Here is a 20552-nt window from a genome sequence, read left to right on the forward strand (position 1 = left end):
CACAGGGGGCGGAGCTTCGGTGGCGTGCCCGAGTGCTGAGAGAGCACGGCTCCTATCCCAGCCTCGGACGAGTCCACCTCCACTATGAACGCCGAAGAGGGATCCGCATGGGCCAGCACGGGAGCCGAGGTAAACAGAGCTCTTAGGTGACCAAAAGCCCTGTCTGCCTCAGCCGACCACCGCAAACTTACCGGTCCTCCCTTCAGCAGTGAGGTAATGGGAGCCGCTACCTGACCAAAACCCCGGATAAACCTCAGGTAGTAATTGGCAAACCCTAGTAACCACTGCACCTCCTTTACCGTGGTGGGAATCGGCCAATTACGCACGGCTGAAATGCGGTCACTCTCCATCTCCACCCCTGAGGTGGAAATGCGGTACCCTAGGAAGGAGACGGACTGTTGGAAGAACAGGCATTTCTCAGCCTTGATGTACAGGTCATGCTCCAACAGACGACCAAGCAACTTGCGCACCAGGGACACATGCTCGGAGCGTGCACCGGAGTATATCAGAATGTCATCAATATACACCACTACACCCTGCCCGTGCAGGTCCCTGAAAATCTCGTCTACAAAAGCTTGGAAGACTGATGGAGCATTCATCAACCCGTATGGCACGACGAGGTACTCATTATGGCCTGAGGTAGTACTGAAAGCCGTCTTCCACTCATCTCCCTCCCGGATACGAACCAGGTTGTAAGCGCTCCTGAGATCTAGTTTGGTGAAGAAACGTGCCCCGTGCATATACTCAATCGCTGTGGCTATGAGAGGCAGCGGGTAACTGTACCTCACAGTGATCTGATTTAGACCTCGATAGTCAATACACGGGTGCAGACCTCCCTCCTTCTTCTTCACAAAAAAGAAACTCGAGGAGGCGGGTGAAGTGAAGGACCGAATGTATCCCTGACGCAGGGATTCGGAGACATATGTTTCCATAGCCGCCATCTCCGCCTGTGACGGGGGATACACGTGACTCCTGGGAAGTGTGGCGTCTACCAGGAGATTTATCGCACAATCCCCGCGTCGATGGGGTGGTAATTGAGTCGCCTTCTTTTTGGAGAAGGCGAGAGCCAAATCGGCATATTCAGGGGGGATGTGAGAGACACAGACTCGGTCTCAACCTTTAAGTCTTTACTGAAGACTCATCTCTTCAGTAGGTCATATGATTGAGTGTAGTCTGGCCCAGGAGTGTGAAGGTGAACGGAAAGGCTCTGGAGCAACGAACCGCCCTTGCTGTCTCTGCCTGGCCGGTTCCCCTCTCTCCACTGGGATTCTCTGCCCTAACCCTATTACAGGGGCTGAGTCACTGGCTTACTGGTGCTCTTCCATAACGTCCCTAGGAGGGGTGCGTCACTTGAGTGGGTTGAGTCACTGACGTGATCTTCCTGTCTGGGTTGGCGCCCCCCCTTGGGTTGTGCCGTGGCGGAGATCTTTGTGGGCTATACCCGGCCTTGTCTCAGGATGGTAAGTTGGTGGTTGAAGATATCCCTCTAGTGGTGTGGGGGCTGAGCTTTGGCAAAGTGGGTGGGGTTATAACCTGCCTGTTTGGCCCTGTCCGGGGGTATCATCGGATGGGGCCACAGTGTCTCCTGACCCCTCCTGTCTCAGCCTCCAGTATGTATGCTGCAGTAGTCTATGTGTCGGGGGGCTAGGGTCAGTCTGTTATATCTGGAGTACTTCTCCTGTCTTATCCGGTGTCCTGTGTGAATTTAAGTATGCTCTCTCTAATTCTCTCGTTCTCTCTTTCTTTCTCTCTCTCGGAGGACCTGAGCCCTAGGACCATGCCTCAGGACTACCTGGCATGATGACTCCTTGCTGACCCCAGTCCAACTGGCTGTGCTGCTGCTCCAGTTTCAACTGTTCTGCCTGTGGCTATGGAACCCTGACCTGTTCACCGGACGTGCTACCTGTCCCAGACCTGCTGTTTTCAACTCTCTAGAGACAGCAGGAGCGATAGAGATACTCTTAATGATTGGCTATGAAAAGCCAACTGACATTTACCCCTGAGGTGCTGACTTGTTGCACCCTCGACAACTACTGTGATTATTATTTGACCATGCTGGTAATTTAGGAACATTTGAACATCTTGGCCATGTTCTGTTATAATCTCCACCCGGCACAGCAAAAAGAAGAGGATTGGCCACCACTCATAGCCTGGTTCCTCTCTAAGTTTCTTCCTAGGTTTTGGCCTTTCTAGGGAACTTTTCCTAGCCACCGTGCTTCTACACCTGCATTGCTAGCTGTTTGGAGTTTTAAGCTGGGTTTCTGTACAGCACTTTGAGATATCAGCTATGTAAGAAGGGCTATATAAATACATTTGATTTGATTTGGATGTGCACGGTGGAGACCTGGTCTGGACTTTCCACCGTAGTAGCACCAACTGAAACCCCTAAACACCTCCCCGCGCACTCCCGCGACCACCCCGTGAGAGCCCTCTGTTGCCATGAAATGGTGGGGTCATGACGAGCTAAACATGGAAGGCCAAGTACTACGGGAAACGCAGGAGAATCAATGAGGAAGAGACTGATTCTCTCCTCGTGACCCCCCTGCGTCACCATGCCCAGGGGAGTGGTGGCCTCCCTAATCAACCCGGACCCTAATGGTCGACTGTCCAAAGCGTGAACTGGGAAAGGCCTAACCACTGGAACAATAGGGATCCCTAAACTATGGGCGAATGCTCTGTCAATAAAATTCCCAGCCGCGCCTGATTCGATGAGCGCCTTATGCTGGGAATGCGGGGAAAACTGAGGAAATATTACATGCACAAACAGGTGTACAACAGAGGGCTCTGGATGAGAGCGGTGCAGGCTCACCTGGGGTGACTCCAAAGTGCCCTGCCTGCTGCCTCGAACCCCAGAGGAACCAACCCGACAACGACTGGCAGTGTGACCTCTGCGGACACAGATGGTGCACGTGAAGGCCCCTCCTCCGGCCTCCCTGAGCGCAGCACCTCCCAGCTCCATAGGCACCGGAGAGGTGGTGCTGGGAGAGGGAACCGACAGAGCCCTCACTGGACGTCCGCGGATGACCAGCAGGTTATCCAACCGAATGGACAGGTCCACCAGCTGGTCGAAGGTGAGGGTGGTATCTCTGCAGGCCAACTCCCGACGGACATCCTCGCGCAGGCTGCAGCGGAAGTGGTCGATAAGGGCCCTGCCGTTCCATCCCGCTCTGGGGTCCGAAATTACAGGGCGAACTCCTGGGCGCTCTTCGTCCCCTGTCTCAGGTGGAAGAGGCGTTCACCCGCCGCTCTACCCTCGGGCGGGTGGTCGAAAACTGCACAGACATGGGGGGGAACAGAGGATAATATACACGTAGAGTGATGAGGAGATGTAAAACAGGTGTGTGAAAAAAACAAGTCAAAACAAATGGAAAATGAAAGGTGGAGCGGCGATGGCTAGAAGACTGGTGACGTCGACCGCCAGGCGCCGCCCGAACAAGGAGAGCGGGAGTCGTGACAGTTTCAAGTTCCTTGGTGTCGACATCACCAACAAACTATCATAGTCCAAACACACCAAGACAGTCGTGAAGAGGGCACAACAAAACATTTTCCCCCTCAGGAGACTGAAAAGATTTGGCATGGGTCCCCAGATTTTTAAAAGGTTCTACAGCTCCACCATCGAGAGCATCCCGATCAGTTGCATCACCGCCTGGTATGGCAACTGCTCGGCATCTAACCGTAAGGATCTCCAGAGGGTAGTGCGTATGGCCCAGTACATCACTGGGGCCAAGCTCCTGCCATCCAGGACCTATATAATAGGTGGTGTCAGAAGAAAGCCCAATCAATTTTCAGAGACTCCAGTCACCCAAGCTATTGACTGTTCTCTCTGCTACCGCACGGCAAGCGGTACCGGAGTGCTAAGTCTAGGATCAAAAGGCTCCTTAACAGCTTCTACCCCCAAGCCATTAGACTGCTGAACAATTAGTCAAATGGCCACCGGACTATTTACATTGACCCCCCCATTTATTTTGTACACTGCTGCTACTTGCTGTTTATTATCTATGCATAGTCACTTCACCTCTACCTACATGTACAAATTACCTCAACTAACCTGTACCCCCGCACACTGATTCGGTACCGGTACCCCCTGCATATAGCCTTGTTACTGTTATTTTATTGTTACTTTTTATAATTTTTTATTTTAGTTTATTTGGTAAATATTTTCTTTACTCCTCTTGAACTGCACTGTTGGTTAAGGGCTTTTAAGTAAGCATTTCACGGTAAGGTCTACACTTGTATTTGGCGCATGTGAAAAATAAAGTTTGATTTGATTTGACCTCGCTCTCTGGATGGTAGCGGGATGAACAGACCGTGACTTGGATGTCTGAGTTCCTTAATGATCGTTTTGGCCTTCCCGTGACCCCGGGTGCTGTAGATGTCCTGGAGGGCAGGCAGTATGCCCCCGGTGATGCGTTGGTCAGACTGACTCACCTTCTAGAGAGCCCTGCGGTTGCGGACTGTGCAGTTGCAGACCAGGCGGTGATACAGCCCGACAGAATGCTCTCAATGATGCATCTGTAAAAGTTTGTACACTAGAAGGTATAATAGTAATAAATGTTCAATGTGAATACAATAAGGAGATTCACGAAGAAGAATACGTTATTGTCCATTGTCATTTTCTGATTCTGGTAATTGATCTTCGTTTTACTTTTTAACCAAGACCCATTCAGCAAAGTCTTACTATTAGTTCACTGTACTAGGACTAGGTAGGCTACTAAGGGCTATGGTTCCTCTGGTGTCATGCTAACTCATTGTATTCTTCTGTGGTGTCCCTCCCGGCAGACTTTAACACTCTGGATGCAGCGAGGGTCTTCCACAAGCTCACTCATCAATACCAACATGGCCCAGATGAAGCCACAGTAAGAACAGTCCCAATTCTCCACTCTTTTCTAGATATGTGCACTTGCACACTCCCAATCGTGGATTTCAAAGCATGTGATTGGTGTAAGCATTGGCTGGAGTGATTTGCCAGCATTGTTTAATCCATGAGAAAAAAGTGTTCATCTGTATACTTGGAATCAGGACACACCCCAAGAACAGAGAGACAGCTTGCCCCAATTGTTCTTCCCCTTGGACCTCTTCATCTTTGTTGATCTGTTAGGTGTGTTAGGTTCTTATTTTTCAGAGTAAATAACGGACACTAGAGAAGCTTAACCAAATGTAATTCTTACCAAAGGGTCATTACAGCTGTAATTCAGACAAAGACATGTTCCCACCATCACAAAGAATATATACTCAACTTTAGACACCCCTCCTTCTCTCCAATCCATACATCTTATAGTTCGACAGGAAGAGGGTAAGAAGATAATAAACCATTATTTCTCCCTTCAAGGGATCTGACCTGATCTCCTGACCTCAACCCCTCCTTCACCTAATCCACAGATGTCTTCTAGTATCACCTATCGCACTCCCGTGACTCCCTCCCGTCCACCCAGCACATTCCACAGCCACTCTGTCTTTCTACAGAGAACCATTAACTTCTGACATAAAAACGAGTCTCTTTCAATCCTTTATATACCATGCTTCTGATCTATCATGTCTTTAGTATATCCATGTTCAAAGTTTACCCCCTGAATCCAACAGGTGGAAGCAAGCAATATGGTGGAAGCGCCACCACTATACTGCTTACACATACCCAGACCCTTCAGATCTGCAAATATCGAAGGGTTAGGGCTGCAGGTACATTAGTGTACACAGATTCAAATGTTTTAAGTGCATTGAACTTGTGTCAAATCCTCAACACTAAACCCCACTAAGCAGACAGCCCCCTTTGTTTTATTCTCTAAATTGAGTGACCACATTCATTGCTCTCTTCCTGTGCTACTGTAGGTGTGTGTAGGGTCTCCACCTCAACATGTTAACTGGCAAACAGAGGGGGTTGGGTGTCCTGTTTACTGTCCTGATTGGTCGCTAACTGCCCTGGCTGGGTTCACCCAGGAGGACGTCAGGAGATTGTATGGCTTAATAGGTTTCATGGAGGGGAACGTACTGTATATGATCCAAAGTGGCGCAACGGTCTAAGGCACTGCATCTCAGTGCAAGAGGTGTCACTACAGTCCCTGGTTCAAATCCAGGCTGTATCACATCTGGCTGTGATTGGGTAGCGGCAGGGTAGCATAGTGGTTAGTGCGTCGGACTAGTAACCGAAAGGTTGCAAGTTCGAATCCCCGAGCTGACAAGATACAATCTGTCATTCTGCCCCTGAACAAGGCAGTTAACCCACTGTTCCTAGGCTGTCAATGCAAAATAAGAATTTGTTCTTAACTGACTTGCCTAGTTAAATAAAGTATAAATTTGTAAGTCGCTCTGGATAAGAGCGTCTGCTAAATAACTAAAATGTAATTGGGAGTCCCATAGGGTGGTGCACAATTGGTCCAGCATTGTCTGGGTTTGGCTGGGGTAGGCCATCATTGTAAATAAGATTTTTTTCTTAACTGACTTGCTTAGTTAAATAAAACAATTAAATAAAAAAATATGAGATCCTCAGGGAGACTGGCTAGCTGCACATCCAGGCCACCAAGCCAGACTCTGTTGGTGAGAATGTGATCATCATTTTTACCTCACTGTCAAACACACAAACTGCCCATCTGAAATTCAAAGTAGTAATATGATGTATTGTATGATCATATATGTTTTTAACCTGTGATATCCTTCGTGGAAGCAATAGCACTTTTTAATGTCCAAGACACATTTCCCCTCAGGGACAACAAAATAAATACTAAATCCTTATCGAGGCGTTCTGAAGAAACCTACACTGGATGGATTCAAGGTGGCTCTAGTCATGTAAATAAAAATAAATAAATACAATTTGTGGACAATGTCTCCCCTTGCAGGTTGAGGGGTGAATGACTCTCCAGTGGCTCTACAGACTGGAAAAGTTTTCCACCTGGACTGACTTCAACAACAGGGACTTGGGTAACACTTTATTTGATTAGTCCATCTGTAGTTTCTCTACAGACTATCTACAGATTATCAGTAACATTTCAACTATCTACTAAAGCTAACCCTAACCTAGCAGTTGCTTACCAAAAGGTACACTAAACAAAAATATAAATGCAACATGTAAAGGGCTAGTCCCATGTTTCATTACCTGAAATAAATTATCCCTGAAATGTTTCATACACATAAAAACCTGTTAGTGAGCATTTATCCTTTGCCAAGATAATCAATCCATCTGACAGGTGTGGCATATAAAGAAGCTGATTAAACAGCGTGATCATTACACAGGTGCACCTTGTTTTGGGGACAATAAAAAGCCACTCTATAATGTTCAATGCCACAGATGTCTCAAGTTTTGAGGGAGCGTGCAATTGGCATGGTGATTGCAGGAATGTCCACCAGAGCTGTTGCCAGTGAATGTAATGTTCATTTCTGTACCATAAGTCGCCTCCAACGTTGTTTTAGAGAATCTGGCAGTACATCCAACCGGGCCTCACAACCTCAGACCACCTGTATGGTGTTGTGTGGGCGAGCGGTTTGCTAATGTCAAAGTTGTGAACAGAGTGCCCCATGGTGGGTGTGGGGTTATGGTATGGGCAGGCATAAGCTACAGACAACGAACACAATTGCATTTTATAGATGGGAAATTTAAATGCACAGAGATACCGTGACTGAGGCCCATTGTCGTGCCATTTATCCGCCGCCATCACCTGTTTCAGCATGATAATGTACAGACCCATGTCGCAAGGAATGACTTGTACACAGTTCCTGGAGGCAGAACATGTCCCAGTTCTTCCATGGACTGCATACTCACCAGACGTCACCCATTGAGCTTGTTTGGGATGTTCTGGATCGACTTATCCGACAGCGTGTTCCAGTTCCCCACAATATACCACTTCGCACACCCATTGAAGAGTGGTTCAACATGCCACAGGCCACAATCAACAGCCTGATGAACTCTATGTGAAGGAGATGTGTTACGCTGCATGAGGCAAATGTTGGTCACACCAGATACTGACTGGTTTTCTGATCCACGCCCTTACTTTATTTTAAAGGTATGTGACCTGTATTCCCAGACATGTGAAATCCATAGATTAGGGCCTAATGAATTTATTACAATTGACTGATTTCCTTATATGAATTATAACTCAGTCAAATCTTTGAAATTGTTGCATGTTGAGTTTACATTTTTGTTCAGTATAGTTTGTTGATAGAACATATACAGTGGGGCAAAAAAGTATTTAGTCAGCCACCAATTGTGCAAGTTCTCCCACTTAAAAAGATGCGGCCTATAATTTTCATCATAGGTACACTTCAACTATGACAGAAAAAATGAGGGAAAAAAATCCAGAAAATCACATTGTAGGATTTGTAATGAATTTATTTGCAAATTATGGTGGAAATAAGTATTTGGTCACCTACAAACAAGCAAGATTTCTGGCTCTCACAGACCTGTAACTTCTTCTTTAAGAGGCTCCTCTGTCCTCCACTCGTTACCTGTATTAATGGCACCTGTTTGAACTTGTTATCAGTATAAAAGACACCTGTCCACAACCTCAAACAGTCACACTCCAAACTCCACTATGGCCAAGACCAAAGAGCTGTCAAAGGACACCAGAAACAAAATTGTAGACCTGCACGAGGCTGGGAAGACTGAATCTGCAATAGGTAAGCAGCTTGGTTTGAAGAAATCAACTGTGGGAGCAATTATTAGGAAATGGAAGACATACAAGACCACTGATAATCTCCCTCGATCTGGGGCTCCACACAAGATCTCACCCCGTGGGGTCAAAATGATCACAAGAACGGTGAACAAAAATCCCAGAACCACACTGGGGGGACCTAATGAATGACCTGCAGAGAGCTGGGACCAAAGTAACAAAGCCTACCATCAGTAACACACTACGCCGCCAGGGACTCAAATCCTGCAGTGCCAGACGTGTCCCCCTGCTTAAGCCAGTACATGTCCAGGCCCGTCTGAAGTTTGCTAGAGAGCATTTGGATGATCCAGAAGAAGATTGGGAGAATGTTAGATGAAACCAAAATATAACTTTTTTGTAAATACTCAACTCGTCGTGTTTGGAGGACAAAGAATGCTTAGTTGCATCCAAAGAACACCATACCTACTGTAAAGCATGGGGGTGGAAACATCATGCTTTGGGGCTGTTTTTCTGCAAAGGGACCAGGACGACTGATCCGTGTAAAGGAAATAATGAATGGGGCCATGTATCGTGAGATTTTGAGTGAAAACCTCCTTCCATCAGCAAGGGCATTGAAGATGAAACGTGGCTGGGTCTTTCAGCATGACAATGATCCCAAACACCCCTCCCGGGCAACGAAGGAGTGGCTTCGTAAGAAGCATTTCAAGGTCCTAGAGTGGCCTAGCCAGTCTCCAGATCTCAACCCTATAGAAAATCTTTGGAGGGAGTTGAAAGTCCGTGTTGCCCAGCAACAGCCCCAAAACATCATTGCTCTAGAGGAGATCTGCATGGAGGAATGGGCCAAAATACCAGCAACAGTGTGTGAAAAGCTTGTGAAGACTTACAGAAAACGTTTGACCTCTGTCATTGCCAACAAAGGGTATATAACAAAGTATTGAGATAAACTTCTGTTATTGTCCAAATACTTATTTTCCACCATAATTTGCAAATAAATTCATTAAAAATCCTACAATGTGATTTTCTGGATTTTTTTTCTCATTTTGTCTGTCATAGTTGAAGTGTACATATGATGAAAATTACAGGCCTCTCTCATCTTTTTAAGTGGGACAACTTGCACAATTGATGGCTGACTAAATACTTTTTTGCCCCACTGTAGTTGAAGTCAGAAGTTTACATACACCTTAGCCAAATACATTTAAACTCAGTTTTTCACAATTCCTGACATTTAATCCTAGTAAAAATTCCCTGTCTTGGGTCAGTTAGGATCACCACTTTATTTTCAGAATGTGAAATAATAGTAGAAAGTGATTTATTTCAGCTTTTATTTCTTTCACATTCCCAGTGGGTCAGAAGTTTACATACACTCAATTAGTATTTGGTAGCATTGCCTTTAAATTGTTTAACTAGGGTCAAACGTTTTGGGTAGCCTTCCACAAGCTTCCCACAATAAGTTGGGTGAATTTTGGCCCATTCCTCCTGATATAGCTGGTGTAACTGAGTCAGGTTTTTAGGCCTCCTTGCTCGCACACACTTTTTCAGTTCTACCAACAAATTTTCTATAGGATTGAGGTCAGGGCTTTGTGATGGTCACTCCAATACCTTGACTTTGTTGTCCTTAAGCCATCTTGCCACAAATTTGGAAGTATGCTTGGGGTCATTGTCCATTTGGAAGACACATTTGCGACTAAGCTTTAACTTCCTGACTGATCTTGAGAATTCCTGTCCTGAGATGTTGCTTCAATATATCCACATAATTGTCCTTCCTCATGGTGAAATCTATTTTGTGAAGTGCACCAGTCCTTCCTGCAGCAAAGCACCCCCACATGATGATGCTGCCACCCCCAGGCTTCATGGTTGGGATGGTGTTCTTCGGCTTGCAAGCCTCCCTTTTTTTCCTCCAAACATAACAATGGTCATTATGACCAAACAGTTCTATTTTTGTTTCATCAGACCGAAAAGTACGATCTTTGTCCCCATGTGCAGTTGCAAACCGTAGTCTGGATTTTTTTTATGGCGGTTTTGGAGCAGTGGCTTCTTCCTTGCTGAGCGTCCTTTCCGGTTATGTTGATATAGGACTCGTTTTACTGGGGATATAGATACTTTCGTACCTGTTTCCTCCAGCACCTTCACTAGGTCCTTTGCTGTTGTTCTGGGATTGATTTGCACCTTTTTGCACCAAAGTACGCTCATCTCTAGAAGACAGAACGCGTCTCCTTCCTGAGCGGTATGACGGCTGCGTGGTCCCATGGTGTTTATACTTGCATACTATTGTTTGTACAGATGAACGTGGTACCTTTAGGCATTTGGAAATTGCTCCCAAGGATGAACCAGACAGTGAAGGTTTACAATTTTTGGCTGATTTCTTTTGATTTCCCCATGATGTCAAGCAAAGAGGCACTGAGTTTGAAGGTTGGCCTTGAAATACATCCACAGGTACACCTCCAATTGACTCAAATTATGTCAATTAGCCTATCAGAAGATTCTAAAGCCATGACATAATTTTCAGGAATTTTCCAAGCTGTTTAAAGGCACAGTCAACTTAGTGAATGTTAACTTCTGACCGACCCACTGGAATTGTGATACAGTGAATTATAAGTGAAATAATCTGTCTGTAAACAATTGTTGGAAAAATGACTTGTGTCATGCATAAAGTAGATGTCCTAACCGACTTGCCAAAACTAGTTTGTTAACAAGACATTTGTGGAGTGGTTGAAAAACAAGTTGCTGGTTATAACTGCATCCCAAATGGCACCCCAATCCTTTCTAGTGCACTACATTTGACACAGATCAAAAATAGAGCACTATATAGACCAGGGGTGTCAAACTCATTCCACGGAGGGCCTAGTGTCTGCAGGTTTTTGGTTTTTCCTTTCAATAAAGCCCTAGACAACCAGGTGTGGGGAGTTCCTAACTAATTAGTGATGTTAATTCATCAATCAAGTACAAGGGAGGAGCGAAAACCCGCAGACACTCGGCCCCCGTGGAATGAGTTTGACACCTGTGATATAGACAATGGAGTAGCATTTCAGATGCAGACACAGCATTCTTCCTGTTGTCAGAGCTGCTGATTGGTCCTTTCTTTTTCCTATCTTTATGAAGTTCACCCTAGACTACCTGCTGACCAACACCATGATCTACTGGACCACCGGCTCCATCGTCGCTGCCATGAGATTCTAGAAAGAGAACCTCAAGACCAACATGGAGAACAGACTGGATAACGAGTGAGTGTTTGTGTTGCTGCACAGTGCTCCATAATGACATAAGGCTGTTGGCTTTCTCTCTACAGGGCCTGTCATTTAATACCTGTTTAATGAAAACAGTAATGCCACTTAATATGCCATAAGTAACTTACTGTACATTTGTAGTTGTATGTGATCCTTGCAGGACTTGAACTCATGACCAACTTAATTACAGAGCCCTAATCATGTTTGCTTTATGATAGCAGGCTCCCAATAATGAGGGGCTCTAAGTGGTTGTTTGACCTACTTTAGTTGAATGGACTGATTCTAATTCACCCTGGGAAAGAGCGCCTGCTAAATGAGTGTCTGCTGTAAATAAAATGTAATTGTGTTGCAGTGTTTGTTCTCTCTCGTGTCCTCAGGAAGATGGTGTACAATATGTGCCTACAGGCTTAGCGACATTCCTTAATGCATGTGCCCCAGCCGTAGGAACATCTACTCCCACTTCGCTGCCTTCGAAGAGGCACGGCTCTTGGCCGACAACCTGCTGCAGTTTGTTCGGAAGGTGGAGAAGTTGTAGGGCTGATGCAACAACAGCCAGTCCCAAATTGCTCCCTACCACCTGGCACAAACCCCTCCATGTTTGCAGTTCTGTAGATTCTGGATAGGTAGAAGAAGTGCAGTGGTGAAGCTCACACCATATTTGCTGACACCTTAATAAAGATCTGCAGAAATGAAATTAGGGCCAAGAAATAGGTTAGGGCCAAGGAAGAGAGGTAGGAAGCGTTTGGGACCGTCAGGAGAAGGGGTGGGACATGGGTTTGGTATGTAATGAACACAACCCAGGTATGTTCACTGCACTCTCCAGCCAAGTGCCAGGAAGACAACCAACAGCACTTCAGGGACTTAGTGTTATCACAGAGGTGCACAACTAACTACTAATAGTCCAAGTTTCTCTAAAACCCTTTTATACTGTTATCAAAGCTCAAAATCAAACTGTCTTATCAAGTCAATATTTGAAATACTCTGTCAAACAATGCTATTATAATTTAAGATCAATGTAATATGAATAAAGCTTAGTCATTTGATAATGTGCACTATCAGTCAAAACATAATTGACCAGCACTAACACATTCAGGTTACAAATGTCTTCCATATTGAACAAGAACTGTGGAAGCAACATATAATCAGATGTTTCAGCTCTTTCCTTCTCCTGTCCTTGTTGCAATAATGCACTACTGCTGTAATCACATCTATTGTGACAACCCTGTAATGTCTGGCTTGTTAAGTCTTTTGTAGTGTCTAATATTGGTGGGGCTGGTTTCCCAGAATAAGTCTAGTCCTGGGATGTATACTATAATTCAGCTTTTAGCTGCAGATGTGTACAATTCAAATTAACCTGAAATCATTTAGTGATCATGCTAAAACTGACAAACAGCACTGTATATTTACAAAAGATTGTTTCAGACCTCCATTTTTAAGCAATTGAAAACCATGACACGTGAATGTACAATACAGGTACAGCTAGTGTTGCGTCTCAACCAGATGAAAAGTAGGCATACTGTCCATAACATTTTTTAGAAGGCTATATTATACACAGTAACAGCACCAACACTGCTTTCATTACAGCACATAGCCAAGCTAAAAGTAAATACATAGCTAAAAGACAACATAATTAATAAAAAATTCTGTACAGATCCCGACAGCTTTCATATGAATTGTAATAAAAACAGTCCCTGGACTAGGCTCAGGGTTACATACGCTGTGTTTACACAGGCAGCACAATTTTGATAATTTTTCAATTTCACATGAGATCTTTTTCAGAGCTGATCTGATTGGTCAAAAGACCAATTAGTGAAAACAAGATCAGAACTGGACTGCCTGTGTAAATGCAGCCAGAGAGACAGGTGTCCCTGAAAGAGAGGTATGGCAAATGTGTAAATCCACTCGGTCAACACTTGGGCTGCTTTTACACAGGTCCATATTCACAAATGGTCTCAGAGTGCTGATCTAGGATCAGGTGCCCTAGGTCCATATAATGTTAGTCATTGTGATCCAAAAGGTCAAACTGAACCTAGATCAGCACTCCTACTCTGAGACACTTCATAAAGACGGGCCCAGTTTTGCCTTCAGATCAGTACGAGTAGGATTATTTAAACAGGGGGGACCTGATCCTAGATTAGCACTCTTACTTTCAGACTCTGAATACAGGACCTTGTCTCATCTCATATTATGCTATGGCTGTGGGTTAGATTACCTTCCTTGTCACTTGCTGAAGCCTTTGATAGTCAAGGGGGCCTGAAACCACACATAGTCCTGCCAGGCAGTCTGCCCTCCTCCCTCAGACCCAGAGACACTACTGGGGTCACAAGACAGAGAAATAACCTGGCTCTTCACCCGTGTGGGGACCTTGAAATCCAGCTTGGGCCGAAACCACCCCACGCCACAGTCCCTATGGGCCAGAACCATGACCGTCGTGGCTGTGAGCCGGACAGGTTTAGCGTCAGACAACAGGTCGGCCACGAAGAGCGTGCGGAAGACTTGGCGCAAACACGAGGAGACGCGTAGGCTCCGGTCGCCGGTGGCTAGTATCACATCCTCCATGTTGACTTCGTACAGCTCCTTGGGAAGGAGGAGGGAGCCGCCGAGCAGGAGGAGCACACGGGGGACCAGGGAGAGGGAGAAGAGCACTTCCAGTTGTTGTAGCACCTGCTCAAGGTCTTGGAGGGTACGCTGGCACCTCCTCCAGTCCAGGCCTTCTGCAGTGGACTGACCGGGCCTCCAGCCCACCGCCTCCTCATTCTGGGGGAAAGAGGAAGAGTGAGGGCCTGGGGTCAAACAGCAACTCATAGATCCTAGACAACACTGCTAGGAGTAGGGCTATTATAGCAGCCAGTATTTATTCAATTGGAATAAATCTGTAATGCAAGAGGTTCCCAAGGTTCATCCCCTCCGACCTTCTCCAATGTATTTTGAGAAGGTGGTGAGAAGAGATGAAACAAGGAATCAAAGAAAGACAAATTGGGAAAACAGTCATTGATGTTAAATAATTAGTGAGAGAAACATGGTTGAGAACGTTGGAAGCATCACTGCCCAGCACTCACCTGCATGGCAGCTTGCTGTCTCTTCTGAGAGTAAACCAGCTGGTCATAGGTCATGGGCAGCTGTTGTCTTTGGTAAAGGATACACTTCAGTATCTCACTGACGAAGCGGCAGCAGGCCTCCTGTGTGACCAAGCCTGGGAAGACTACCTCCACACGGCCCTCCTCCCTGGCCCTCCGTAGTGTCGCTGCATCATCAGCCTCAGCCTGCTTGGAGGGGGTCAGAGGGGGGAGAGTGGTGGCTGTGTCTGTGCTGCTGGTCTCAGTGATAACCTGACAGGTACTGTCTGCGGATGACGGATCTGTGGATAGAACACAATAGAATCATCTGATAGGTCCACCTCAGAATTTGAGCAGATCACTGTCAAATAACTTTTTAGGAGATAGGTGCTGGGTTTCCGAGACTAATGACAGCCTAGGCACCATGGTGGCAGGCAACCAGTCAGAGAGACTAGGCTGTCATAAGTGTTGTTGGTTCAATAAGCTTATTTTACAATACAAACCATTTCTACAGCTATGTTTCAAAGAATTGATCACCTGACATATCATGCGTATGACCTGGCTGACTGACGTATGATACATTTATCATGGACACAGAGAGATATCGTAGCTACAAGTACTGTAGCTACCTACGAATAGCAACACGTGAACATCATGCGCAAGTCAATAGGAATAGAAGAGACCGATCAACATCAGAAACACAGGAGAGGATGTAGTTTTCCTTATCTTCCGTGGTTACTACGATATTTTTGGATTTAATCTCATCTGACTTTGAGCTGTTTGGTGTGTTACATTTGCTTGTTGTTGTCGGTGTTTCCTGGGATAGTCGCCCCGAGGTTTCCGTAGCTGATTGTTCGTCTGAGAAGTCGTTTGTCCGGCTCGGGACGTTACATTTGGTGTCGGATTTAATGTGTATGTTGACCCCTTTTCCTTGCGAAGTTGGGAGACACATTTTTGATCGGAGGTTGTGATCATTTGTGAATGTATTCGTTGTCTCTACGCTCCCCGTTACCACCTCCCTGCCTGTTTGTTCCGCCATCGCTGACTCGTTTTGAAAAATTCCACTCAGTGCGTTGCATCATGGGAAGACGAGTGGAAACCGGTCATTGCTTGAAGGGATCCAGCTCATTCTTCTTCTTTGAGGTTCAACGGCGGTTGGCATCAAATACATTTAGCATTTCCGCCACCTACTACACTGGAGTATAACTCCCTTATACTTCGCTTGAATCTTTAAATTAAAAACAAAAAAATACCCTACCATCTAAACCTACCAACCTACTCCACTATTTAAATCTATTCAGTTCTACCTAAGGCCAACAGCCTGAAAGGATGGGACACCACCACTTAACACACCCTGTAACTCTTCTGACGTCAAGTCTCGCACACCCAAATACCTCTCTGCAGCTGCCACCACCACCTCAACTTTCTTCACTGCCTCAGCATAAGACAACTTCTGCACTACTCTAAAACCTGGAAACCTCAACCTGCCTTTCTTGACCAGACATTTTTGATCCCCATCCTCATGGACACCCCTACAATTAACACATACCACTACTTTCCCCAGTGCTACACATTCCTTTGTCTCATGCCCTTCTGCACATTTCTCACACCTAGGAACCTCCCTCCTACATACTGCTGTGACATGCCCATAAGCTTGACACCTGTAACAACGTAATGTATTCGGCACAAAAGCTTGCACGTGTAACAGTAGTAACTTTACGTCGTCCCCTCGCCCCGACACGGGCGCGAACCAGGGACCCTCTGCACACATCAACAACTGACACCCACGAAGCGTCGTTACCCATCGCTCCACAAAAGCCGCGGCCCTTGCAAAGCAAGGGGCAACACTACTTAAGTCCCAGAGCAAGTGACGTAACTGATTGAAATGCTACTAGCGCGTACCCGCTAACTAGCTAGCCATTTCACATCCGTTACACTCACCCCCCTTTCAACCTCCTCCTTTTCCGCAGCAACCAGTGATCCGGGTCAACAGCATCAATGTAACAGTATAACTTTAAACCGTCCCCTCGCCCCGACACGGGCGCGAACCAGGGACCCTCTGCACACATCAACAACGGTTGCCCACGAAGCACGGTCGTTACCCATCGCTCCACAAAGGCCACGGCCCTTGCAAAGCAAGGGGCAACACTACTTAAGTCTCAGAGCAAGTGACGTAACTGATTGAAATGCTACTAGCGCGTACCCGCTAACTAGCTAGCCATTTCACATCCGTTACACACGGGATAACTTATATTTCCTATCATCACTATGTCAGGCAAAGACTCAACATCAAAACTGAAAAGGACAGACCGATTCTTCTTTTTCACCACTCACGCCACCCTGTCTGCGTCGCACCAAATGACGAGCATCACAAACACCAGGAATCTTAAGGGATCCAGCTTTAGTCAAATGAACGTCAAAAGTAGAATTTGGGGGGATTTTAACTAACCCTAAACCTTTTCTAAACATTTACCTAATTCTCTTAACCTGCTACATGTATTATCCTAACCTGCTCCCTAAGTTCTCTTAACCTGCTGTGAAAAGTCAAATCTGACTTTAATTTGACAAAAGCTCCATTATGAAAAAAGATTGCAGTCAGGGTGTAGTATAACTGCAGTATGCGACAAATACTGCGTCCAAAATAACATTTTTTTACTGCAGTGATTTTAGAGTGCAGTATAACTACTAGAGTTATTCTGCAATTACTGCGTCCAAAATACCATAGTCGACTGCAGTTACTGCACTTTGACTGCAGTTTCAAAACTCAAATCTTTTTTTGTAAGGCCTGGATCAAAGGTGTTTATAACTAACCCAAGACAGACCACAGCACTTCTTTTTTTGCTTCTTCTATGATATCATGGCAGACTGCAAACAAATGTTTAAAGTGAATGTAGTCACCTACTGTGCTTGAATGTCCGATCAATCATTATCTGCCCAATTCTATACCACCATGAAAATTCTAAACCAAATAAATCCCTACTAACTTCTACCACACCCTCTCCCCCAAAAAACTGCCCAACCCCATTAAACTTGATCTATATTATGCTGAAAAAATCCACCCTTAGGAGTGTTCAGCATGTCAGCAACCATTTCAACAGTAACGTATGTTACCCACAATATCTCTTCTGCCATCTCCACATTAACCTTCATCCTGCGTTTTCTGCTTTCCACAACCGAGTTGTATTGATAACCTTACCAATTAAAGCTATGAAGTCAACTTTATTAATTATCAAAGTGTCATTTGACACCGCACATTCATGATTTCAAGATTTTATGAGCAGGCCTCAAAACCATGCCAAGACCAGTAGAAGCAATGACTACAGTTGCTACTACAGGAACATCCATGTAAGCTCCATCAGTCCGCAGTGTAGTTCTACCAACATGTCTTACAGCCTCTGCACATTATGACTGATCCTATATCTCTGGAAATCTCTAACCTCTCTCTGCACCTGGCATCCACCAAATGCTGCACTGTGTTCTCCCCTACAATTACAGCACTTAACCTTCACATTGCTTCCACAATCACCGTAATCATGTTCCTCTCTGCACTTGGCACATCTTTTCTTTCCTTTACACTGAGCAGCTTCATGTCCCATTCTTTGGCATTTAAAACAATTTGTATTTTTTGTATTTAATATGCTGCCAAAGCAGCAGCTACTCTTCCTGGGGTCCAGCAAAATGAAGGAAGTTTATACAATTTTAAAACACAATACATTCACAGATTTCACAACACACTGTGTGCCCTCAGGCACTCCACCACTACCACATATCTCCAGTACTAAATCCATGTGTATGTATAGTGCGTATGTTATCGTTTGTGTGTGTGTGGGTGCGTATGCATGTGTCTGTGCCCATGTTTGTTTTGCTTCACAGTCCCCACTGTTCCATAAGATGTTTTTGCGTCAGTTACTTGTTGTGGAATAGAGTTCCATGTAGTCATGGCTCTATGTAGTACGGTGTGCCTCCCATAGTCTGTTCTGTACTTGGGGACTGTGAAGAGACTCTTGTGGCATTTCTTGTGGGGTATGCATGTGTGTCCGTGCTGTGTGGCAGTAGTTTAGACAGACAGCTCGGTGCATTCAACATGTCAATACATCTCATAAATAAAAGTACTGATGAAGTCAATCTCTCCTCCACTTTAAGCCAGGAGAGATTGACATGCATATTATTAATATTAGCTCTCTGTGTACATCCAAGAGCCAGCCGTGCTGCCCTATTCTGAGCCAATTGCAATTTTCCTAAGTCCTTTTTTTGTGGCACCTGACCACATAAAAAAATATATAACAAAATTCACCTTTATTTAACCAGATATGATAGTTGAGAACACATTCTCATTTGCAACTGCGACCTGGCCAAGATAAAGCATAGCAATTCGCCACATACAACAACACAGAGTTACACATGGAATAAACAAAACATACAGTCAATAATACAGTAGAAAAATAAGTCTATATACAATGTGAGCAAATGAGGTGAGATAAGGGCAATAAAAGGCCACGGTGGCGAGGTAAATACAATATAGCAAGTAAAACACTGGAATGGTAGATTTGCAGTGGAAGAATGTGCAAAGTAGAAATAGAAATAATGGGGTGCAAAGGAGCAAAATAAATAAATAAATACATGATACATGACAAAACTAGGGCCTGTAGGACCTGCCTTGTTGATAGTGTTGTTAAGGCAGAGCATCGCTTTATTATAGACAGACTTCTCCCCATCTTAGCTACGACTGCGTCAATATGTTTTGACCATGACAGTTTACAATCTAGTGTTACTCCAAGCAGTTTAGTCATCTCAACTTGCTCAATTTCCACATTATTTATTAAAAGATTTAGTTGAGGTTTAGGGTTTAGTGAGTGTTTTGTTTAATGCTTTTAGTTTTAGAAATATTTAGGGCTAACGTATTCCTTGTCACCCACTCTGAAACGAACTGCAGCTCTTTGTTGAGTGTTGCAGTCGCTGTAGTAGCTGACGTGTATAGTGTTGAGTCATCCACATACATAGAAACTCTGGCTTTATTCAAAGTCAGTGACAATGCAGTGCATTTGGGACAAATTCTCAAACATTGAAACTAAGGAATCCTATCTGTACATTTTCTTTAATATCATCTATGGACATAGATAGTGTGACCTCATTGATGACTCCGCTCAACATAGCATAGGCACCAGGTAAGCATTTCACTGTAAGGTCTACTACACCTGTTGTATTCAGCGCATGTGACAAATAAAATGGGATTTGAGGTACATTGCTTTTAATCTTCTTCCCATTAAGCTTTTCCATTTGCAGAATCTTCCCTTGCTGAGCCTGGCTATCCACAGCCTGTCGTTTTCAATGGGAACAAATTAGTCATAGTAGGCAGAACAATGAAGGGTGCAGAGCCAAGCACGAGCTAGCGAGATCCTATTGCCGCGTTCTAGCATGTATTTGGCTATTTCCTTTAGGGCAGGGGTGTCAAACTCATTCCACGGAGGGCCTTGTGTCTGCAGGTTTTTGGTCTTTCCTTTCAATAAAGCCCTAGACAACCAGGTGTGGGGAGTTCCTAACTAATTAGTGATGTTAATTCATCAATCAAGTATAAGGGAGGAGCGAAAACCCGCAGACACTCGGCCCCCCGTGGAATGAGTTTGACACCTGTGCTTTAGGGAATGCCTACTCGTGTGTTGATAACTCAATTCGCA

General features: G+C 45.1%; 1 protein-coding gene across 2 annotated transcripts; it reads right to left on the reverse strand.

Annotated features, from left to right (window-relative positions):
• Positions 1-12727: 12727 nt before the first annotated feature.
• On the reverse strand, positions 12728-20311 carry LOC129861436 (MAD2L1-binding protein-like). Of its 2 annotated transcripts, none has more exons than XM_055932824.1 (3): positions 20073-20311; positions 14881-15179; positions 12728-14578 (listed from the first exon to the last, which is right to left on the reverse strand). In XM_055932824.1, exons 1-3 carry the CDS (start codon positions 20152-20154, stop codon positions 14042-14044), a joined length of 918 nt encoding a protein of 305 aa, XP_055788799.1. In that variant the 5' UTR covers positions 20155-20311; the 3' UTR covers positions 12728-14041. The 2 variants fall into 2 exon arrangements, with proteins under 2 accessions (XP_055788799.1, XP_055788794.1); XM_055932819.1 differs by lacking the exon at positions 20073-20311 and adding an exon at positions 15670-20060.
• Between the last annotated feature and the right edge of the window lie 241 nt (positions 20312-20552).

The sequence above is a fragment of the Salvelinus fontinalis genome, chromosome 1 (assembly GCF_029448725.1).
Source record: "Salvelinus fontinalis isolate EN_2023a chromosome 1, ASM2944872v1, whole genome shotgun sequence".
In the NCBI taxonomy this organism is placed as follows: domain Eukaryota; kingdom Metazoa; phylum Chordata; class Actinopteri; order Salmoniformes; family Salmonidae; genus Salvelinus; species Salvelinus fontinalis.

Excerpts from the sequence above, each read along its gene's own strand:
- LOC129861436 (XM_055932819.1), bottom strand. The coding sequence starts at position 15,916 with ATGGCGGAACAAACAGGCAGGGAGGTGGTAACGGGGAGCGTAGAGACA. Across the intron at positions 15,180-15,669 it reads ACCGACAACAACAAGCAAAT|ATCCGTCATCCGCAGACAGT; the intron begins GTAACACACCAA and ends TTCTATCCACAG. Across the intron at positions 14,579-14,880 it reads GACAGCAAGCTGCCATGCAG|AATGAGGAGGCGGTGGGCTG; the intron begins GTGAGTGCTGGG and ends TCTTTCCCCCAG.